The 23294-nt window shown below is 39.5% G+C and overlaps 1 protein-coding gene across 2 annotated transcripts; it reads right to left on the reverse strand.

The window, feature by feature from the left end:
• Nucleotides 1-96: 96 nt before the first annotated feature.
• LOC132380325 (tripartite motif-containing protein 16-like protein) lies at nucleotides 97-21179 on the reverse strand. Of its 2 annotated transcripts, XM_059949074.1 has the most exons (6): nucleotides 20412-21179; nucleotides 16205-16300; nucleotides 14969-15202; nucleotides 12950-13121; nucleotides 8636-8731; nucleotides 97-4317 (listed from the first exon to the last, which is right to left on the reverse strand). In XM_059949074.1, the coding sequence occupies exons 1-6, from the start codon at nucleotides 21177-21179 to the stop codon at nucleotides 3755-3757; spliced, it is 1929 nt and encodes a 642-aa protein (XP_059805057.1). In that variant the 3' UTR covers nucleotides 97-3754. The 2 variants fall into 2 exon arrangements, with proteins under 2 accessions (XP_059805057.1, XP_059805058.1); XM_059949075.1 differs by lacking the exon at nucleotides 16205-16300 and having other exon boundaries at nucleotides 20412-20787.
• Between the last annotated feature and the right edge of the window lie 2115 nt (nucleotides 21180-23294).

The raw sequence follows: 23294 nt of genomic DNA on the forward strand, positions 1-23294 counted from the left end.
GCTATCAACAATGAAATAATATTATTAATTAGAATTAAATGATTCAAGATAAATAATTATATAAAAAGGTTTAAAGTATTAAATTAAATCCCTTGCCTTTGAGTTCACAGGTTAGAATCCTCATTGAGCTCTGTGGGTCAGGCAGTATAATGCTGGTTCAATGTCAGAAAGTTGATTCGTTTCCAGTAAGCACAGGTTCACCTTTGGGTAGCATGACCGAGGGCACAACGCCATCATGTGGTGAATCCCTGAATTCCGGCCGGAGAAGCACACGAGTAAAATGCTGGGACTTCTGGGTGTTTAAACACCAGCAAAGCTCAATGATATTGCCCCATCTCTTTTTAGAGTACTTTTAAATTCCAAAATACTCATTTATCAGACAGGTTTATGTGATGAAAATTACTCAGTGAATATAGTTGTTAAATAATCAGATAAATAACTGTCAGTTAAGAGCTGATTCTTCTTAAAGTTCAATAAAACTTTAAATTTCATGTTGTAACATTCTACGTGGAATTTGGTCTGGAACGATGTGAATATCAACTATGCAGTACACATGCACTTAAAAGAACAACATTCATTTGAGTAGACAGCAGCATATGGGTATGAACTTAGAATTTTGAAATTTCAGGTATCCCACATCAACTGCGTTATTTTCCCATCCTTCTGACCCACTGAGGTTCTTTCTCCCATTATTCACCTTTCCAATTTCCATCTGGCCATCATCCACATGGGTTTCTTCTCCCCCACCTACCATTCCTAACTCTTCCCCCATCTAGTTCCAATCTGCCCATTATTCCTCTCCTGACTGTTTTCACTTGGCATTTTCCAGCTCTATTTTCCACACCAACCCCACCTCCTTCCCACCTCCCAACCACCTGACTCTGTCTGCTAACTCTTTTTCTTATCTGTCTACTCCTATCACCAGTCTCTAAACTACCCCCAACTACCTATCTCCATCTACCCATCATCTCCCACATCACCGTGTTTCACTTATTATCTACCCACAACCGTCTCACCCCCCCATTCTCAAAAATTCAGAAGTTCATTTATTATCAAAGTATACAACTCTGAAATTCTTCTTCTCCAGATAGCCATGAAACCAAGAAAGAAAAGTACGGCAGTGTGATCACTAACACCCTCCCCGAATCCCTTTTCCATGCACAAAAAAAATTAACAAAAACAGAGCAGGCACATCAACCCCCAAATCCCCTCTCCCGCACAAAAGAAACTTGAAAGATCGGTGGGGGGGGGGGAGGGAATCAGAGTATAAAAACTATAATCCTGAAAAAGAAACTCTAGAGTCCAAGTCCACATCCAAAACGCAGAAAACCTGGCTAACATTCTCAAGGCCCAGTGGCAGCCTCTCCTCTCTCCGATAGCAGAGCCATCTCCCAGCAATCAAAAGGTGGATGCTCACCTTCCACGTTCACCTCTCTGTTTCAATTTCACCTTGTCGCCTCTGTATCATCTCTGTTTCAATCTCACCTCAGTATACTGGCTATCTTCCCTCTTTGTTCTCAGTACTAATGTTGGGTTATGACCTGAAATGTCAACCATCCCTTTATGTCTATAGATGCTGCTTGACACACCAAGTTTCTCCAGCAATTTAATTGTTTGCATGCAGTGCACATAGTTACCCTTCAAGAAATCATAATTATTTTAAGCAGGATAACAATCTAAAGATAGTCTTTAACAAGCAAACCTTACAGTTACTGATTTTAATTGTGTTGTTATCTTAGTTAAAGGAGAAAGGAATCTGGGGAGAAAGATGTTGATATCCAGTGGTTTAAATTCATTACCACCATGTTTTGATGCTGATCGTACTGTTAGTTCAAAGGCTGCTTCTATGCAGGGTTTAAATCTGCTAATTAAAAGCATTCCTTGACTTTTATTTCTCCACAATTTATTATTCAGCCCTTTTTCCTATCTGTTTGTCAAAAAAGATAATTTATCAAAAATGCCAGATTTTACAGCCTCAGCAAACCCACATGTGCTTCTCATTTGGGGGTCGATGAGTTCTGAAAGGCTTCCTTCCTGATTTTGATGGTTGAAAGATTGATAAGAAGTTCACTGAGTGATTGAGGAAACAAAATCAAAGATGAGATTAACATTACCTAACTCAGCTTTCCCACCCCAATCATGCATCAAATTAGCACAAGCTTACTGGGACATTTGAGGACAGATCATTTTACAAAAAATATTAGACATTTTATAAAATTTCAACAAGGATTCATTTGCATGTACCAATGCCTCCAATAGTTATTGTACTTATCCAGCAAGTATTCAGTGGATATCGGGGCTGCTACAGTGGTCCTGCTTTCCCTAGGCTGTAGATTGGAAGGTCACCCAGGTTTTAAGCACCACAGTGGTATATAGTGAATCCTGCTGAATGAACTGATACATTATGTATCACCAGAGCTAACTTGTTTTTTTTTGTGCTTTCTACATTTGATAAATAGAAAAGCAAAATATTGATGAAGAAACTGGGAAAAATCATTATGTTGATGTTAGACTGTCTAACTATTTCAAAATTATCATTATAAAACTGCTGAGACAAAGCAAACTGTATCTCCAAGTAAGAAAATGGAAACACTGATTTGACAAGTATCAAGTGCTGTGTTTCTTTATCAATATTTTCTTTTCTATGAATCAAAAGTAGAAAGTGTTGTGTATTTAATATTTCAGTAATATTTGAGTAATATTGTAAATATGCTGTTGATTAAGCTTTCATTATTTGTTAAGCTAATTCATTATGGGTTATATGTAAAAATAACATGGATTGCATGCATCATGATGCTGTCAGAACCACTCCAGTAGTCCCAGAGTCAACTCTGACAACCACCACAAGGAGGCCCTAGAATCTGAGATTGTTTCCTAGCCACAAAGCAAAGTTGTATCCCTTGTCAAGAAATGCGTTATCCCACAAGAGTAAGAAAGCCTCCACAGCATTTAAATCTTTAGACCTGAATGTGACAATTTAAAGACTTACTAAGCTGTGAATGTCTGTATGGTGGTTATATTAGATAGCATACTATATATATAGTTGAGATGCATTCTGCATTGAGTTGGAGTTTATAACTAAGCAGGGAGGAGTGTTGTATATTTAATATTTCAGTAATATTTGAGTAATGTAAGTATGCTGTTGATTAAGCATTCCTTATTTGTTCATGTAATTTATTATGGATTATACGTAAAAATACGTGAATTGCGTAATGACGTTACCACATGACTTGTGCATGCCTAAAGTAAAAACTTAAAAGTAAAAACTAAGTTAGGTTCGCATTTCAGAATCTCTGTCTTTTCCTTTTAAATTAGTTTAATGTTTTGGAGTTACAAACCATAACAAAAAGCACAAAAATCAAGTTAGCCCTGGTGGTACATAACATATCAGCTGATGCAGCATTAAGGTTAGGGTTAAATATATAGAACTGAGGTGTTTTATGAAGATGATGCATCAGGCAGAACAGCCTCAAAGTGTGAGTGGCCTACTACTGCTTCCTATTCAATTTATCTTACCTTCAGACTTTCATGTTTCATGTTAAACAAAAAAAAACCAGATCATCAGGGGCCCAAGTATCAAGAATGTGTTTTCATACCTGTCATTTGTGGCAAACTGACTTGATGGCCTTTTACACTTCCCCATCACTCATCACACTTATTAGGTGAATGAGAACCTTCAACATGGACTTGAACACAGCCTGTAATATCACCAATAAACAGCACTACAGTGTTCCATACAGTCTCAAAGATGATCTTATTCAGTTTCAATTTTCAATGCATCTTCTTCAAGTACACCCAGAGAAACTGATGCTTCTTTCTTGGGAAGATAAAATGCAGGATATAGTGGTTCTGTGAATGAAGATTCAAATTTATGTATCAAGACCATGGTGTCTGCCACTCCATAAAATGACAGAACCCTGTTTTGATAGTCCAGATATACTCCTATCCGGCTAAACTTCTCAGCCTTCCCTGGCACTTCCACGTCACCATGCCAAACTGAGAATTCCTTGCCCGTCCACTGTATGCACCAGGAAAAGTCATTCCCTGTGATGCAGCCATTGCTCTCAGCTCCTTTCCTGTCAATGCTTTTGTAAGTCATGCCAATGTAAGTTCCTTCTGCGTGGATCTCCACTTCCCAGTAGCATCGGACCATGTAAAAGCTCTCTGTGCACAACACCTGCCGCCAGTGTTCAAACCTCTCTGGGTGGTCGGGGTAGGGCTGGAGCCATGGGCAGGTGTTGGAGACTTTGCAGTTGTTGTTCACCAAGCGAAGATACCTGTGAGCCGTATTTGGGTCAAACACCAGTGTTGCAGCATCTGGAAATTAAAAGAGATATTCACAAGGAGGAAGGAATCATTTTTCCCCTTAAGTTAGTTCCACAGTTTTGCAAGACAAAGTAACATCCTTGGCACTTCTCCACATGAAGGTAAGGAAATTAAATACTTTAGTCATCATCCCCTGATGCGGTGATATTTTAGTTACATTGCCAAGTAATAAATCTAGAGATTCAAGTTCAAATTCCATCTTCCCAGGTTTTTGTTTTTCATTTCAAGGGATCTGGGGTGTTACTGGTAAACCCAGCATTTCTTGCTCATCCCTAAATGCCCCTTGGAAAATGCTGGGGAGCCATCTTCATGAACCACTGTAGTCATGGTGGCTCAGGTGCTCCAAAATTTTAGAAGCACTGACGATGGAGAGTGGCAACACGGTTTGTTTCCAAGTCAGAATGGTATGCGGTTGGAAAGGAATCTGTAGCTGGTGGAGTTCACGTCCACCTGCTGCTTTTGTCCTGTGTGGTACAGACTACGATCAGAATAAACTAGTTGAGTCTCTCTGGTACATGCTGTGATGGTGCGTGCTGCCTGTGCTTTGTTGGTGGAGAGAATGAATGTTTATGTAAGTTAATGTATGGGGCACCAATTAAGCAGGCTGCTTGTCCTGAATGGCATTAACTTCCTTGACTGTTGTTCAGCCAGTGGGGTAGTATTTCATCATGCTCCTTATAGATGGTGGAAAAACTTAGGTGTGTGACGATGTCAAATGTTAATCTGTGCTTATAACCAAAACATTTATGTGATCAGTGGTGCCCCCTATTCTATAACCCACCCACCTCACCACCACCAAAATGTTGATGGTGAGGTACTTGGAGATGTTACTGCCTGTGACAGAGAGGTGTCAGTGCACGAAGGAAGTATGCACTCCAACAGCAACTGATCGTCTTAGTCACTTTTCTCATGGTCATGTTGGACATTGATGGTGTGTAATGCAAGTCCAATTCATTGGTTTATTAGCGAACGGCAGGGGAGCTGCAGCGTCTCAGTTGTAAGGAGGACTAGGCTTCAGGCCGCGATACTGCCTGTTTGCAGACGCCCAAGCAGAGTTGTCAGAGTCAGGCGTTCCTCCGGAGTGCAGCGTCCATACTGGAGTCAGTGCTGCCCCCAGTGTTCATTTAGCAGAAGACAAACTGTATTGTGTTCGACTGTAGACTACTGCAACATTCATGGACTCAGGGATTTGGGCTACTTTCTTCCATGACTAATTTTGCTGATATCCAATATGTGCTATATGTGCCTTGTACTGTTGTACTGTGTGATTTGGTACTGTGGTTTGTGCCTTGGCCCCACTGCCAGAAAGAGAAAAAGAAATGCTTTTGGTTGCAATACATTTAAATTCAGGTCCAAGAATTGTTAATATATACCAAGTTAGAATTCAAAATTTTGCTCATGTTTGACAACACTGAACTTGCTGCCTGATAAATCTGGTCGACTAATAACCTCACTCACTAAGAATGGGAAGGAGATAGTGTCCCAATTTCCTGCATCATAAAGAAAGCTTGTTTGATTCTTCTAAACTTGGCTGACAGTACAAAAGAGAAATACATAAATGATGTGGACATACACAGCCTGTTTGATTTTATCCAAGCACAGAAATTAAGATTTAAAATAATAAATCTCAGGGGAGATGACAGTTACATTGGTCAATATGAAACAGACCTCTAGGAAAATCAATGGATGATGTATTCATGCTAAGAAAAGGGGAACAGAATAATATCCAATCTCCTTCAGTCATAGCTCTACTTTTCTTGTACATATTTCACAGGTCCTTAAATCTCCCTATTAGTAGATCAATACTAATTAGTAGTCGATGTTCAAATAATACTGTCTGCTTTTTCATGATTGCAAAATAGTTTTACACATCAGAATTAATTAGTTTACACTCAGACTGTGATGAATAACCATGTGTCAGGCTGCAAAACAGCTCATTCAGATGAGTCAGTTGATATATCTTTGGAGTGCTCCAGTAGAAGACAATATGGATTAAAGGAATGAACTGACCAAATTTATAATATTGCAATGTTCATGCACCCTCAGTAGGACGATAAGCATTTCTAATAAGCAAGTATGTATATAGGAAGAAGAATTATTTTTGAGCCATGAACACCAAACACATGTGAGTCAATGTTATTTGCTTTCTGTTCATTTTAACACCACCAAAGGCAATGGAACATGACCTCTCTATGAGGTACAATCAGTGGTCAAAATTCTCACACACATTTAGCTCTAGTGACAAAAATAATCTTAACCAATTTCAAATCCTGTTTTCTCAGATTCATTGATCTAATCAACCTAAGCACCAAAGTGTAGAGTCAAGAAAATTTCCCCATTTCCTAGCAAACTCATATCGCCCATCCCTAAAAAGGTAATTTCTAAAGTAAGTACATATTCGGCTCTGCATTGTGGGCTGAAGGGTTGACATTTTTGCTGTAGATTTTCCATGTTTCTATGTTTCTTTGACGTCACCTCTCCTGCTAACAAACATTATAAATCATACTGTTATTAGTACACCTTAAAAGGAAAGTACTAATTTCAAAAAGCTGCTGCATTTTGGAGAATTCACCCAATGAGCAGTACTGTTATGTAAGTTTAAGCAGTGAAACTGCAACTGAGCTAAACACGTTAGTGTAAGTAATGATTGGCATGAAATGCACAAAACATCAAAAGTAATCTAAGATTAATGTATCAATAATGGACTGATACTTCCAAAGTATTTAATTCTGGTTTATCCTAAAGATCAAGAATTGTAACCATTTTTTTCAAAACAAAGATTCAGAGACAAAAAATCAGAACGTTGGAAGAACTCACAGGTCAAGTAGTTTCTGTGGAGGCAGAATGTGTAAGTCGATGAAGAGAGAAGGAAAGCTAGTTACTACATGTCTGTATGAAGAGTGGGCTGGATAGAGGCAGATGGGTGATAGGCAGATTGGGAGGGGATTAGGAACTACAATATATGCAGGGAGGGAGAAAGCACCAGTGAACAAAGGGAGGAAGACTGATGGACAGGTAAGTGGACGTGGGATGAGAGCACAGAGTGCATAGATTACCTGAAATTGTAAAGTTCAATATTCACAGTTGAAATATTATTCTTCCAGTTTGCATTTGGTCTTTCCATAACAATATGCAAACAAGTGGGATTGGGAGTGTGAAGGAGAGTTAAAATGAAATCAAACCAGAAGCTCAAGATAGCCTCTACTGGCTGACTGGTGGGAAGATATAACTAGTGGTGGGATCATATTGAAACTAGTGAAAAATGGAGAAGGATTTTGGGTTTGGTGGCTGATTGGGTAAAAGGTGAGGACCAAGAACTTCTGAATGTCCTTTGCAAGGAATTTTCCAGATAGCCACCTAAAAATCAAATGTAGCTAACATCATTGTGAGTGTCCATTGATGCTTCTTTGATCTGCAGAAAGTGGAAGGATCATAAGTGAATGTGTTGAGGATAAAGACAAGTTCTTCCAGGTGGATGAAAATGTTAATGGAGGGGAACTGGTTGCTTTTGATCAATAAAGAAACAGAGGACTGTAGGACTTTCCTGATACGGGATGGAGGTGTACACAGACTGGTTAAGATGGTTCATTTGGGACTAGGGAATTGAGAGTTAATTGAAATGGTGGAGACCATGAAATGGTGGAGAGTATGAGAGATGTCTGAGGTGTGGGAAAAGATTGGATAAGGGGAGACAGAATAGAGTCCAGATATGAAGAGATAAGCTCAGGAGGCCAAAAGCAGCAAAAATAATGAGGCAGAAAGGGCAGTCTTAGGTTAGAAATAGAAGCGGGCAGCATATTGTTAGGACAATAAGAGGTTGGGGGCTGTGAAGAGGAGATGTTGTATATAATGAGATCTGTAATAGCTGAAGGGATGATGGCCTGAACTTCATTAGTGGGGGTCAAGGTCCAGAGGAATGTATGAGGAGATGTCATCACCCACCTGCCTATGTCCCACACTTTTCCCACACCTGACTCCAATTGTCCATCATCCTCTCCCCATTTGGTTCAATTTATTACCCAACATCCTCTATACCATCATTCCCATCCCTGATAATGATGCATACTGACTATCATTTCTCTTCCCTCCCAGTGCTGATCCAGGGTTTTACTGGTGACTTGCACCCTTTATTTCCACAAATATTGCCTGCCCCATTGTGTTCTTCCAGCATTCTGGCATTTTGTTCCAGATTCCAGCATCTTTGTTTTCAGTGATATCCCCTCCAATCAGCATTATGTTGTAAACAACTTTTAAAACAAGAAGAGCCAACTATTTGGTGAAAAAGCAAAGTCAAGTTTAAGGTTCTTACATTTTAGAAATTCATTTCTTGTTTTTGGTTGTTTTTTTGTAAGGCAGCGTTTTGAACCACGAATCACAGCAACTGTTGTTTTAAATCCCAGTTTATCTGAAAGGACAAAATAGAATAACCACATGGAACTTTCATGATTATTTGAAATTTCCCAATTAGATTTTCAATTCCACTGTTTGATGTTATAATTTTGCAGTTATATGAAAGCACTGTTGGTCCTAAAGCATGGCTAACGGAGAGACCGAAGCATTCAGACACAAAACCAAGAGGCTAAAGGGAATGATCTAAATAGAGATTAATTCCTACTGAGCAAAACAGTCTTTGATGACAGCTGAAAAATGAACTCATTACCAACAACCTGATCCAAAGTTTCACATCTCAATATCCGTATGCATGCCCCAAATATAAACCCCAGGTCTGACATATATCTGTACTTTTGTAAGATATAAAATAGTCTTAGAAATTCATTTACATGGTGATTATTTTTCATTGTGTTATATGAACAAAAATTGATTTGAACTAAATGATATACTGTATGTGATTGTTTTTCAGTCATATAATTCCGTATGGAAATTTCAACAAGACAAGTATGGGCATCAGTCCCCTTTCAGCTCAATCCAATTTCTGTGTCATTTCTGACATCATAGAGCATAGTACATAGAACAGTATAGCATAGTACCGTCCTTTTGGCCCACCATGTTGTGACAACATTCTAACCAACTCCAAGATCATTCTAATGCTTCCCTCCTATGTTGCCCTCCATTTTAATTTCATCCATCCTATCTAAGTGTATCTCAAATGACCCTAAAGTATCTGCCTCTTCAACCATCCCTGGTGGTGCATCCACCGCTCTGTGTAAAAAAAAAAATTACCTCTGACAACTCCCTATACTTTTCTTCAATCACACAGTAGTCGTTCCCACCTTGGGAAAAAGATGCTGGATGACCACTCTATCAATGCTTCTTATCAGCTTATACACCCTATAAGTCACTTTTCCTCTTTCACTCCAAAGAGAAAATTCCTAGTTTACTCAACCTTTAACCATGTGATATGCTCACTAGTACATACAACATCCTGGTAAATCTCCTCTGCACCCTCTCTAAAGTTCACACATCCCTCCTAAAATGAGGCAACTAAACTCCAAATGTGGTCTAACAGAGTTTTATAGAGCTATAATATTACCTTTTAGTTCTTGATCTCAATCCTCCAGCTACTGAAGGCCAACATACATACACCTTCTTAACCACACTATCAACTTGCATGGCAACTTCAAAGGATCTATAGACATGAACCCCAAGATCCTTCTGTTCCTCCACACTACTAAGAATCCTGCCATTAACCCTGTAATCTGTCTTCAAGTTCAACTAGCTAAAGTGAATTACTTAACACTTTTCCGGATTGAACTCCATCTGCCACTTCTTAAGTCACTCTGCGTCCTATCAATGTCCCATTGTAACCTACAACAACCTTCTACACTATCCATACAACCATCAACTTTTGTGTCATCTGCACCTTTCTCCTCCTCATCCAGATCATTTATAAAAATCGCAAAGAGCAGGGGTCCAAGAACAGATCCCTTTGGAACACTACTGGTCACTGACTCCAGGCAGAAAATGCTCCATCTTTTGCTGCCCTCTGGTTTCTGTGGACAAAACAATTCTGAATCCATAAAGCCAAGTTTGCCTAGCTCCTATGCTTCCTGACTTTCTGTAGGAGCATCACATATGGAACCTTGTTGAATGGCTGACTAAAATCCATGTACACCACATCAGTGTGTTTTGTCTCTTCCTTGAAGAGTTCAGTCAGGCTTTTGAAGCACAATGTGACCCTCGCAAAGTCATGCTGACTAATTTTAATGAGCCTATCCTTCCCCAAATGTTCATTAATGCTGTCTTTAAGAATAGTTTGACCACCACTGATAGTCTATAATTCCCAGGATTATCCCTATTATCTTTCTTGAAAAAGGAATGACATTTGTCACCTTCCAATTTTTTGGTGCTACTCCTGTGGCCACTGAGGATGCAAAGATCTTCTCCAAAGTCACAGCAATCTCTTCCCTCGCTTTCCATAGTAACCTGGGGTATATCCATCTGGCCCAACGGTTTATCTGTCCTAAAATTTCCAGTACATCTTTTTTAATATCAGCATGTTCCAGCATATCAGCCTGTTCTACACTGTCCTCACTTTTGTCAAAATCCCTTCCACTGGTGAATACTGAGGCAATGTATTCATTAAGAAACTTGCCAACCTTCTCTGACAACAAGCACAAGTTTCTTTTTTTATCTTTAATCACTCCTGTCATCCTCCTGTTATTCTTATATGTGTAGTACTCCTTTGTGTTCTCATTAATCATTTTTGTCAAGGCCTTCTTATGCCCCCTTCTAGATCACCTAAGTCGCTTCTTAAGGTCCTTCCTGGTTACATTATAGCTCTTCAAAGCTCTCTCTGATCCTTGCTTCCTAAACTGTAAGCATGCTCCATAGTTCCTCTTGACTAGATGTTCCATATCGCTTGTCATCACAGTTCATTCAGCCCACCATCCTTTCCTTGTCTTAATGGGACAAACCTATTTGTAACCTTATGCAAGTGCTCCCTAAACAACCTCCAGATTTCAGTTGTGCACTTCCCTGAGTACATCTATTCCCTACATCAACCCCCTTGCAATCTTTCCCTGATCGGCAGTGATTCTGCTGGCCCAATACCCACAGGACAACCTGTAATGATATCCTAACCATAGCCTCAATGAGAATACCAAGTCGGTTATTCTTGATCAAGTGCTGCACCAAATAACTTGCTACAAGTCCTTCGGGGGTATTGCTGTTCTAACATAATTTGACGGCACCCTTTGGGTTACACTGGAAATAAAACATAATGGTCTGCAATGATTCTAGACAGTAATGTATCATTAAAGAAAGCTTTATAAACATGAAAATCCTGTATGAGTTTACAAAACAAATTGTGCAAAAAAGATTACCATGAAAATTGGGCACATCCTGTGACAATGTTATTTTTCTATGAGTCCCAATAGTAAATGGCTATTGACTCCTTGCTTGTGTAAAGGAGGGAGGCCAGCTTGTCCTCTGCAACTTATGCCCAGGGCATCCTCAGTATTACCTTATCTGAGAAATTCCCTCTCTCCTAATCATCCCTTCACACCTAGCCTCTCTATGTAACTTAAAACAAACCTCAGCAACACACACAAAATGCTGCAGGAACTCAGCAAGCCAGGCAGCATCTATAGAAAGAAAGTGCTATCAACACTTCAGGTCAAAACCCTTCAGCAGGATTTCGACAGGACTTTGGGCCGAAACCAATCCTGCCGAAGGGTTTTGGCCCAAAACGTCAATTGTACTTTTTTCCATAGATTCTGCCTGGCCTGCTGAATTCCTGCAGCATTTTGTGTGTGTTACTCAGATTTCCAGCATCTGCAGATTTTCTCTTGTTTGTAGTTAAAACAAACCTATATTTTTTCTTGTTCCCAATTCTTATGAGGGTTCTCAGAGTTTGAATAGTTCCCAGGTACAATAAGGTAGGCTCTTGATCTCACAATCTACAGTACTTCATTACGATCTTGTGTTTTATTGTCTACCTTTCTAGACGTACAAAAACGGATGCCTTCTGACCTGCTGTGTTCATCCAGCTTTTTTGTACGCCTTGATTTGACCACAGCATCTGCAGTGTACTTTGTGTCTATTTTCCTAGCTGTTAAACTTTATGCTGCATTCTGTTATTGTTTTGCTTTGCACTACCTCAATGCACATAGTAATGAATTGATCTGTAGCAAAAGTATAGAAGACAAACATTTCACTGTATCTCAGTAGATCTAACAAAAATAGGGCAATTGCAAGTCCAATTCCAATTCTGTTTCTCTTTCTATGGATTCTGCCTGACCTGTTAAATGTTTCCGGCAATTTTTGTTTTTGTTTCAAGAGGAAGAACCTGATTTAGATAGGAAAGAGTGAGGGCTTTTATGGTTGGCAACTAATCTCACCCAAAGAGACAAGAGGGGTGCGGGACTTTGGTGGAGGGATGGGCTGCCAATCAATAGCTGTAGCTATAACTCTAAGAAGCCAAAGTATCAAGAGCCAAACGCTTCAGCCTAATGATGTACGATAAAGTCTAAACCTGAGATGTCCAGATCCAGCAATTTCCAGCCCATTGCTAGTGAAAGTAATTATTTATCTACTTATGACATAAATTTCATTCAGTGCTTCTTGGGTGGGGGGATTGGGAAAGAGAGTAATTTGCACACTGAGCAGTGTGGAGCAAGAAAAATATTACATGTAGCCAAAAGCAAAAGAAATAGTGACTGACCTTCTCTTGCAAATTCCTTTAGTTTCTCTTTGTAGGAGGTCTGTAGCAACTCTAAGATGGTCTCTGTCGATTCTGAAACAGCCGCACTAATTCCAGCAAGTTTGTCTATCAGTCCAATGTATACACTAGGCAGCTTATCATCTGGCACATCTTTCTTCCATTCACAAAATTCCTAAAATGAATCATTTCCACAGAACACTGAAAAAATCTTAAATATGTTAAATGCAATGAATATACAGAGAATTGTGTGATGAAGTTCAGCTGGTTTCTTTAAGGATTTTGATGTGCTTGGACTGGGAGAATCCTTGTGCTTTTTATCTGCATCTCCATGGATTTCATCAATTAGGAAGAGAGCTGTTGTACCTGACTATCTCTTATCACAGAAACATGCAAGGTGACAAGATTCCCTGCTAATTTATAAAGATGTTCTCCACAAATACTTAGCTATCACTGAAATATTGGTTTCTCCATTGTCAACAATAATTTGTCTGATGTCATCTTCAGTAGGTTTGCAGTATTCAGTCAATATGATCTCATCAAACAGACTGAGCTGCCGATCAAACTTAAGAAGTCTCTCTAATAGCGAAATAGATAAGAAAATACTCTAATTTTTATTTATGTTACCAAAGGTGACATAAAATTTAGGCCAAACCCATGAGTATCAGTTACAAGGTGAACCAATCTTACAATAAATAAAGTTCTCTTTCTAAGGTATTTTTGAATCAAGGGCCTGAAACTTATGTTAGGATGACACAGCACTGAGTACAGTTTAGTTTCATATAAGGCCGTGAGCGAGTTAGTTCAACAAGCAGGTAATCTGCTGCATGAGCACATCCTCCCACTATTGTAGTCACCAACAGCTGGTTTAGAACAGATTTGGTAGCTGAGTGACGATATTGAATACAATGATATTCTTTGATGTATATAGGCACATAGGGCAGGAACTATTGTGGTCAGAATACCCCACAAAGAGGGGTGGGAGTTGTCTTTAAAGAAGGAAAGCAGCCTGATCATCCATAAAAATCCCGTAGTCTTTCTCTCTTTGAGTCCCTGAGAGCAACTCTGTCGAGATAAGTTCTGTGAATCACTCTGCAGCTGGCCTTAGTATTTTAATCATAGTCAATTTCTCAGACTGAGGCTGATGCCTTTCACTAGGCATGCATCTGTTCTAGAGTATTGTATCAACAATATCAACCGTGCATTGGATAAGCATGGACGTGGAGGGGTCTTGGGCCAGAAGGTATGGCCTTGGAATTTAGGGACATCTCAACAGAGCTGATGAGGATTCATTTCATTAGTCAACGGTTGGGAATCTGTGGAATTCATTGCCGCAGATGGCTGTGGAGGCCAAGTCGTTGGGTATATTTAGAGCAGAGTTTGGTTGGCTCTTGATTAGAAAGGGTGTTAAAGGTTAGGGGGAGAAGGCAAGAGAATGGGGTTGAGAGGGATAATAAATCAGCTGAGAATAAATGGTGGAGACCATTTCATCACAGTTGATTTGTTTTCCCACTTGATTCCACTCTCTGATTCGATGAGCTGATTCTGCTCCTATGTTTTATATGGTCATTGCTTGACAAAAAACATATTTGCAGAAGTTGTTATAAGTTTCACTGTGTGATAGCAGTGAATTTTGGCAGTTCTGCAAACAATAGAATTATGTTGCATTTAATAATAAATAGTTTTTTACATTGAACAATAATTTTAGATTATTACTTCACGAATGACAAAAAAAAAACATTTCAGCACAGGAGCAAGACTCTTGGTTCAAAATATCATTGTTAGTGTTTAAGCAAATATATTTTATTTTTAATTGAGATGGAGAATTAACTTCATATTTCTATCCTGCCTTTCTAAATAACTGACTCATCTTTATCTACTAATGATGATTGTAGGCTATTTTTCTTCTGGTATCTCAAAGCAGGAAGAGTTAACAGCAAGTATCAGAGTGTAATAAGTGTGCAGACATAATTGCCATTGTGAATCCATGCTGACCACGAGTCTGGGCCCCCCCCCCCTCACCTGTAAAAACTGCACTGTGTTCCTCTGCTTCATCAGTGCTTCAACCTGGTCCTTTGTCCTTTGCAGCTCAGCACACTTCTGTTCCAGGTGAACGCGAATTCCATCTGCCTGCTTCAGCGAAGCACACTGCTCGTTCTCCAAAAATTTGAGCACCTCTTTCTGAGCATTTTGGACAGCTTCCATGAGGTCACTGAACTGTCTTTCAATGTTGGGTTTCACCTCTGACACTGAATTCTAGAACAGATAATGCATTTAAACAAATAAAAGATCAAAGCATTAAAATCAAGTATTGTTAACTTGCCTCATAGAATATGCCTATTCTGCACTAGAACATGAGATTTGAAAGATGGGTGCCTATTTCAAATGGACAAACAGGCTAAAATAGACCTTTAAAAAAGTTCTGCCTGTGACATGATTAGGAGAAATACCCTGCACACATTATAAATCCAAAATAAAATCTTATATTGCTGGAAACTCTCAGCAGGTGAGCTGAAACATGAATTTATTTGTCCTCTATGCTTGTGGACCAGTGATTTTATGTCACAATTAGCAGGCATTTGTCCTGATGACATTGCTCGCTGTAATTCGGTACAGAGTGGCAGGTTTTCTATGAGACAGGAATGAAACTGGTTATTATCATAATGTGAAACTGCAGTATCATCATATTAGTGTCATAAGCAGCACTCACGAGAGCATCAGGATAGCGACGGACAGAGGACACGGGCCTTGTCCTTTGATAGGATGATAGTGTTATGTGTGGCTGTAATGTTCCTAGATCAGAATGGACAGAGCGGAATTGCACATGATAAAGAAACAAACTGAGTTCCCATCCCGAACTTCTGCTTAAAGCTCTCTGCTTGGAGCTGTATATGGGTGAATATGGAGCATGAAGGGAATAAGGCTAGGCATTGTTGCTATGTAATATTCATCTTCTTAGGTCATACATGGGTCTTTGTTGAAGAATAGGGGTCAACTTGCATGTGTGCCATTCCACCACAGTAGATAACTGCACCTTTAGGAAAGGAGTTCAGAGAAAGCCCAGAAGGAAATGTGTAGATATTAATCTGGTATCTGGTAATATGGTTAAATCATTCTCAGCATTTAATGTTGGGATGGTTCTCTCTCCCTGTGAAATGAACACTTCACCACAAATGTTAATCTCCTATTATGTGCTGATGGTTAATGTCAAGTGCAGATGGTGTGAGTTATGAGATGGGAGAAAGTTTCTTGACTTACTACAATGGAGGAGGAGTTATTCTGTAGTTTCTCAATTGCATTCTTTGCAACATTAATTTTCTTGTCAATTTTAAGTTTTGCTTCCCGGAGTTCATTCTGGAATAACAATATGAGAAATAAGAAGTTATAATATGTGACAAAGGACACGGAAGACAAGGGGCATCTTAATGGGAATTTATAGCACCTAATCATATCAAATTTTTGACTAATCTGTGATTGAATTATCATATTTGGTGGGTTTTCCTACTCCACTCTTTAGACATGGCCAGCATGTAATGTCAGGGACAAAGCTCCCAAAGCATTTGGCTTCAAAGAGTGGATTTTGTCTAAGTACTATATTAAATGAAATAGCATAATATCTGTGGTTAGTAATACAAGAAAGTCAGCACAAACTATGTATCAATAATTAATCTATCCTATGTTACACAGCAGCAAGCCAACAATACCTGCCTAATTGTATGTTGTTGTGACAAAGATTCCAGAACCAGTATGGCTGACTACAGATTTCAAAATGCCTTTTTCTCGAGATTCAGCAAACAGGTTAAGAATTATGGACATCTCATGTACATTGCAGACCATGTAAGTTCTACTTATGTTCCTACCTGAAATTTTGGATGAATGAGTTTTGAATCCAAATCAGTGCAAGATGGTGATTACTCTAAAATCCAGCTAAAGTCATGGAGAGTGGGAGAAAGTGAGCAGGAAATAGTAATCTTCAGAGCAGATAATGGAGGTGATGAACAAATGAAGAATGCTATTATTGGTTAGAGTGATATAAGCTCTGAACCAATGGAGAGAGCAGAGTGGGATTGAAGTGTGAATCAATAGGTCGAGAGACAGCCAAGAGGCCTGGGCCAATAGGAAAAGGGAGAGTCAAAGGAAACGTGGTCAGTCCCTAGTTTGAATATCTAAACCAATTGAAAAGCAGTAAAGTGGGCAAATGGAAAAGTGGTTGGTTGTGGATACATAGTCATATGGCCAAACCACAACACAGCCACATTGAGATAAGGCAATATATTTTTGGCTCTTTTGAAAGGGAGATCTGCAGGCCTGGTCTGAGAAATGCCATAAGCATGAGAATTCATTTAAATTACCTCATCTATACAGAGTTGTTCTAATACTGTAATATTCCAGGGGAATAACTTAATATCTACTGAAACAGGGATCATGAAAACACTTACATGCCTATTACAAAGATTTTTCACAGAAAACTAAGATTTAATTTAATTAATGAAAATGGGCTTAAATTTATTCGCTGTCTTATGGAATTAATAATCATGAGTTTTCACTAAGATGCTTCCCGTCTTGCTTCTACACATCAGGATAATCTACTAGGTAAACCCAAGATCTTTATATTTCCTTGTCTGCATACAGTAATTAAATGCAAAATAACAACAGAATTGAAGGTGGGCATGCAAGTACAGCAGGAAGGGAAAAAGACAAATGGTATGTTGGCATTCATAGCAAAAGGATTTGAGTACAGGAGCAGGGAGGTTCTACTGCAGTTGTACAAGGCCTTGGTGAGACCGCACCTAGAATATTGTGTGCAGTTTTGGTCCCCTAATCTGAGGAAAGACATTCTTGCCATAGAGGGAGTACAAAGAAGTTTCACCAGATTGATTCCTGGGATGGCAGGACTTTCGTATGAAGAAAGACTGGATCGACTAGGCTTATACTCACTGGAATTTAGAAGATTGAGGGGCGATCTTATTGAAACATATAAAATTCTAAAGGGATTGGACAGGCTAGATGTAGGAAGATTGTTCCTGATGTTGGGGAAGTCCAGAACGAGGGGTTTAAGGATTAAGGTTTAAGGATAAAGGGGAAGCCTTTTAGGACCGAGATGAGGAAAAACTTCTTCACGTAGAGAGTGGTGAATCTGTGGAATTTGCTGCCACAGGAAACAGTTGAGGCCAGTTCATTGGCTATATTTAAGAGGAAGTTAGATATGGCCCTTGTGGCTAAAGGGATCAGTGGGTATGGAGAGAAAACAGGTACAGGGTTCTGAGTTGGATGATCAGCCATGATCATACTGAATGGCGGTGCAGGCTTGAAGGGCCGAATGGCCGACTCCTGCACCTATTTTCTATGTTTCTATGTTTCCATAGATGCTACCTGGCCTGAAATTATTGTTTAAATTTCCAGCATCTACAGTTTTTTTTTCATCTCAAGTCCAGTCAAGTCAAGTCACTTTTACCTACCTTACTGCACTTGGGTACTAAACTCTTCAGTTCAGAGACATTCCAATCATTATATGAAGCAGTTCTCTGCCCCAATAGGATTAACAGTGTGTTTGAAATCTCCCAATGATTTATGTTTGCTTTTTGTCAATACCAACATCTGCTTTAGGTGTTTTGAAATTTTGAAGGTTTAGAGCATAAGATCATGAGCAGAATTAGGCCATTCAGCCCATCAAGTCTTCTCCAATATTCCACCATGGCTGATTTATTATTCTGCTCAATTCCATTCTCCTGCTTTCTCCACATAACTTTTGACACCCTGTTCAATCAAGAATCGATCAACCTCCACTTTAAGTATACCCAATGACTTGGTCTCCACATGCGATGCCCTCTAGTCCTAGATGCACCCATTATAGAAGCATCCTATCCATATCCACTCTATCTAGGCCTTTCAATATTCAATAGGGTTCAATATGATCCCCCCCTTCCTTCTTCTGAAGTCCAGTGAGTACAGCCCCAGAACCACCAAATACTCCTCATATGTTAACCCGTTTATTCCCAGAATCATTCTCGTGAACCTGCTCTTGATCCTCTCCAATGCCAGCGCAGATTTTCTGAGATAAGGGGCGCAAAACTGCTCACAATACACCAAATGCCATCTGACCAATGCCTTATAAAGCCTCAGCATTACATCATTGCTCATAAATTCCAGTCCCCTCAGAATGATGCTAACACTGTATTTGCCTATCTTACCACTGCCTTAACTTGCAAGTTAACCTTTAGGGAATCCAGCACAAGGACTCCCAGGTCTCTTTGCACCTTTGGTATTTGAATTTTCTCCCCATTTAGAAAATACTCTACTCCATTATTCCTTCTACCAAACTGCCTGACCATACACTTCCCTGCACTATATTCCATCTGCCAATATCGTCTAGAGAAGTGTAGCATTAATTTAGCCGAAATTCACTCGGTGTTTTCTGAAGACAATTCCTTTGTCGAAGTGTCAAAAAGAATTCCAATGTATCTGATCTTTCTTAAGCATTTTTAAGTTCTTGTCAGCAAAATGTGGGACTTCGTAAAATATCTATTCAGAAGGTTAAACCTATTTATGTTTCAAACACATTGCTTCTAAGGCAGAAAGAAAATAGCTCATATTTCAAGTCCAGGCCCTTATTCAAAACAAGAAGAAACAAACCCTCCCACTGCCTTAGGTCAGATGTCCCTTAGCCCTCAGAAAATGAGGTTATAACTTGTTTTAATCAGCCCTCTTTCATTACTGTAGGACACCCCAAACTGTTTTCTGGCTGACAGTGTGCGTCACTGTTGTAGCGTTGGAGTCTTAATCGTTATTTGCATAAAATAAGTTCACTTAAAGAATAGTAAGAAAATGATAAATTATTTTTAAGGGGATTTGTGATGATTATCGGCCAAGATGGCAGAGGAATTGTCCCTTTTAAGTGGTGCGTTTGGATCTTTTGCCTCTACTGAGTTTAGCAGTCAAGCTGGAAAAAAATGGAGAAGGGAGGATGTTGGAATTAACTGATTTATATCTCCCCCACAAAATGTATTCAGCATAAACCTGTCAGATGTACATAACTTGTGTTCTAAGTCATGCCCAAACAAATACCATTAAAAAGGAAGTATTTACAAAAAATAAGAAATGAAACCTCCGGCTTCTGAATTACCATCCCAGAAACCATTGGTAAAGGAAACAACACATTTCACTGTGATCTTATTGACCGTTTAAATCCTGGTTTGATTTTGATTCAGTTCTAGATCTAGATTTCAAGTTAAATTCTTAATTAAAATTCCTTTTTATCCAACACTACAACAGGAACCTTGTGATGAGTTTGTATTGAAGTTTAAATTAAACTCATACAGAGTGTGTGTAAAAAGGCTCACTGTTAATTGATTAAATTCTTATGAAGGAGCTCATTTGCTGCGTTTTCAGTTTTCAGAAAACTGAGACGGATTAGTTTGTTCATTCCCCCTGTCCTCACTACCCTTCAAGAGTTTCTCACACTGACCTCTTTTTCGGCCTTTGCCCTTGCAACAGGAATTATTTCGTGATATGCATGCTTGTCCAGCGTGCATTCCTTACAGACACAGCTCTGATCATTTTTACAGAAGAACTCCAAATACTGGTCATGCAGACAGCATTTTCCCTGTTCGATGTCTTTCATGGGGTTGATCAGCTTGTGATTCTTGAAGGCAGTGTTTTCAAGGTGAGGTCTCAGATGAGCTTCGCAGTATGAAACCATACAGGTCAGACAAGACTTTGCAGCTTTTAATTTCTTGTCAATGCAGGAATCGCAGAGAACTTCATCAGGATCAACGAGAGGATTGTCTGCTTGCTCGTCTTTGATTGTGTTCTCACTTTCTAACTCAGCGTTTCTTCTCTCCTCATTTTCCTCCTGCGGTTTACAAGCCAACTCTTGTTGACAGCCCTCACCTCGTCGCAGTTCAGCCTGCTTCTCCTCGCACCCCGTCTGGCAGTTTTGTTTCTCGTCGGTTTCTTGTTCAGCTTTGCACTCAGTTTTCTGTGTCTCTGTGATGTCCTTTTTCCACTTTTCCACTAAGCCATTTAAAGCCGCGTTCTTCTGCAGAGGTAGATCCGGGTCGAAGGTTTCTCTACATTGCGGGCAGCTGTGAATATGGATCATTTCCCAAAAATGCTCAAGGCAGTCTTTACAAAAGTTATGTCCACAAGATGTAGTCACTGGAGATCTGAACAAATCCAAACAGATAGAGCAAGTGAGCTGCTCTTCGATTGTTGAGCAAGCGGGATCAGCCATTGAAAAGCAGTTTATGCGTCCCGTAACCTGAAAAATGTGAACCACACCTGGAATATTGTACGCAAGAAACAGAACGTCAGGACACAGTTAACTCTTTCCATTCTGGTGACTTCTTTATAAATACAGAAAATAGCTCCATCTGAATGCCTGAAATCCTGGGGGGGGGATGAAGCTTAAAAATAATAGGCACATACAAAGTAAAACTTAGGCCCCTGGTCTTTAGTACCTAGTACCCAAAGTAAGAGTTGTGTTTCTCTGACAGATTAACAGAAATAAATTAATTATTTTGTTCTGTTTCCTGAATGCATTCACATTTAGAGTTGTAAATAAAAGTAATGTTTCAAATTCAAAGCTATGATGAATACAGTGATACCCTCACTACTCTGAGGTTAGAATCCATCACTGTGCAGATAAAGAAATGGAAAGATATTGAGAAGATTGTAGACCCATCTTTCTCCTTTTCACTTTTTTGTGTGGCTCCACTTGGCTTTTCTTATTAATATTGGCATCGAAATGGTGACCTGATAGCTAGTTCTCCCCACCCCCCGCTCTCTCTCCCTCTCTCTCTCTCTCTCTCTCTCTCTCTCTCTCTCTCTCTCTCTCTCTCTCTCTCTCTCTCTCTCTCCACACACACTCTATCAACATTTCAGACTAAATTGCATTGTTAGAGTTGTAACACATTAAAATCATTTGTTTTGAATTATAACAGTAAATTTCCAGGCTCTGCTCACAAAAGAGTGCTGTGCTCGATTGGAAAGTAGACTGAAGATTCAAACTGATGTGATGTTTATTGTTTAAGCATCAAACAATCCACAGCTTTTAAAACACTCTTTTTCACTCACTCTAGGGGTTAAGCTTCATATGGTAACATTATCACCAATAATTTTGACTGAAGGCTCATGTTTTGAAGGTGGCCAAAGCTGAGATAGGAGGTATTCTGCAGGGAAACCTGTCACTACTCCCTCACACCTGGATTGCTCTCTCCACGGATGGCAATGTCGCATTGACTCTAAAGTTTCATGCCGTAGAATCTTTCCAAGTGGCTACAGAGGACCTCTCAATTTGATGCTCATCAATCGATCAGAAACATCACCCCCAGGCTCCATGTTCACAGAAAAATTAATTAATTGACGTTAATTTCAGTGAGGAACAGGTAGCATCTTTGGCACCAAAATTTTCTAAAATCAAGAAAGATTGCGGCATTAAAGCAGGTCACTCAGCCTGTCAACTTGATACTGGCTCTTTGGTGCATCTAGTCCCACTCTAATGCATTTTACCTGTCACTCTGCAAGTTTTTTTATCTACATCCCTTTTGTATTCTACATCAGAATCTGCCTCCTCTCACAGCAGGCCCTAGGCCCTTACCACAGGCAGTGTCAAAAAAGTGTTCCCTTATGTCATCTTTAATTCCTTTTTTAAATGATTTATTTATATAGAGATAGAGCATGGTGCCAGGCTCTTCTGCCCAACGATCCCATGCTGCCCCATTACACCATGTGACCAATTAACCTATTAACCCTTCTGTACATCTTTTGGAACGTGAAAGGAAACAGCGCACCTGGAGGAATCTCACACGGTTACAGGGAGAAGTACAAGCTCCTTACTGACAGTGGCAGGAATTGAACCTGCCACCGTCCCCTTTAGGGTGGTGCTATCCTCTATGCTACCATGCCACCCCTTTTCCTAATTATCTCTGTCCTATTTTCTTGATCTTTCCACCAATACAGAGTTTCTCTCCATCAACTCTGCCTTTCTCATCATGATCGCAAATACACCTATCAAACTTCCTACTTGTTCTGCTTCGAGCTGAACAACTTCCCCTTCTCCAGAGTCTATCTCCACAACTCTATTCTCTCATCCCTGGATTAATTTTAGCAACTACTCATGTCAACTCCTCCCTGCAACCTTTTTAATTAAACAGTCTCTAAACTTCTACGTCTTTTCTTGACACAGTATAGTTGATTTGAACTGTATTTTATAAATGTTCACTATGAGTTCTAAACACAAGAGATTCTACAGATGCTGGAAATCTTAAGCAATGCACACAAAATGGAGGAACTCACCAAGGCAGGCAGCATCTATGGAGGGGAATAAATAGTCAAAGTAGTCTCCACC

This window comes from Hypanus sabinus, chromosome 23 (assembly GCF_030144855.1).
Source record: "Hypanus sabinus isolate sHypSab1 chromosome 23, sHypSab1.hap1, whole genome shotgun sequence".
In the NCBI taxonomy this organism is placed as follows: Eukaryota; Metazoa; Chordata; class Chondrichthyes; order Myliobatiformes; family Dasyatidae; genus Hypanus; species Hypanus sabinus.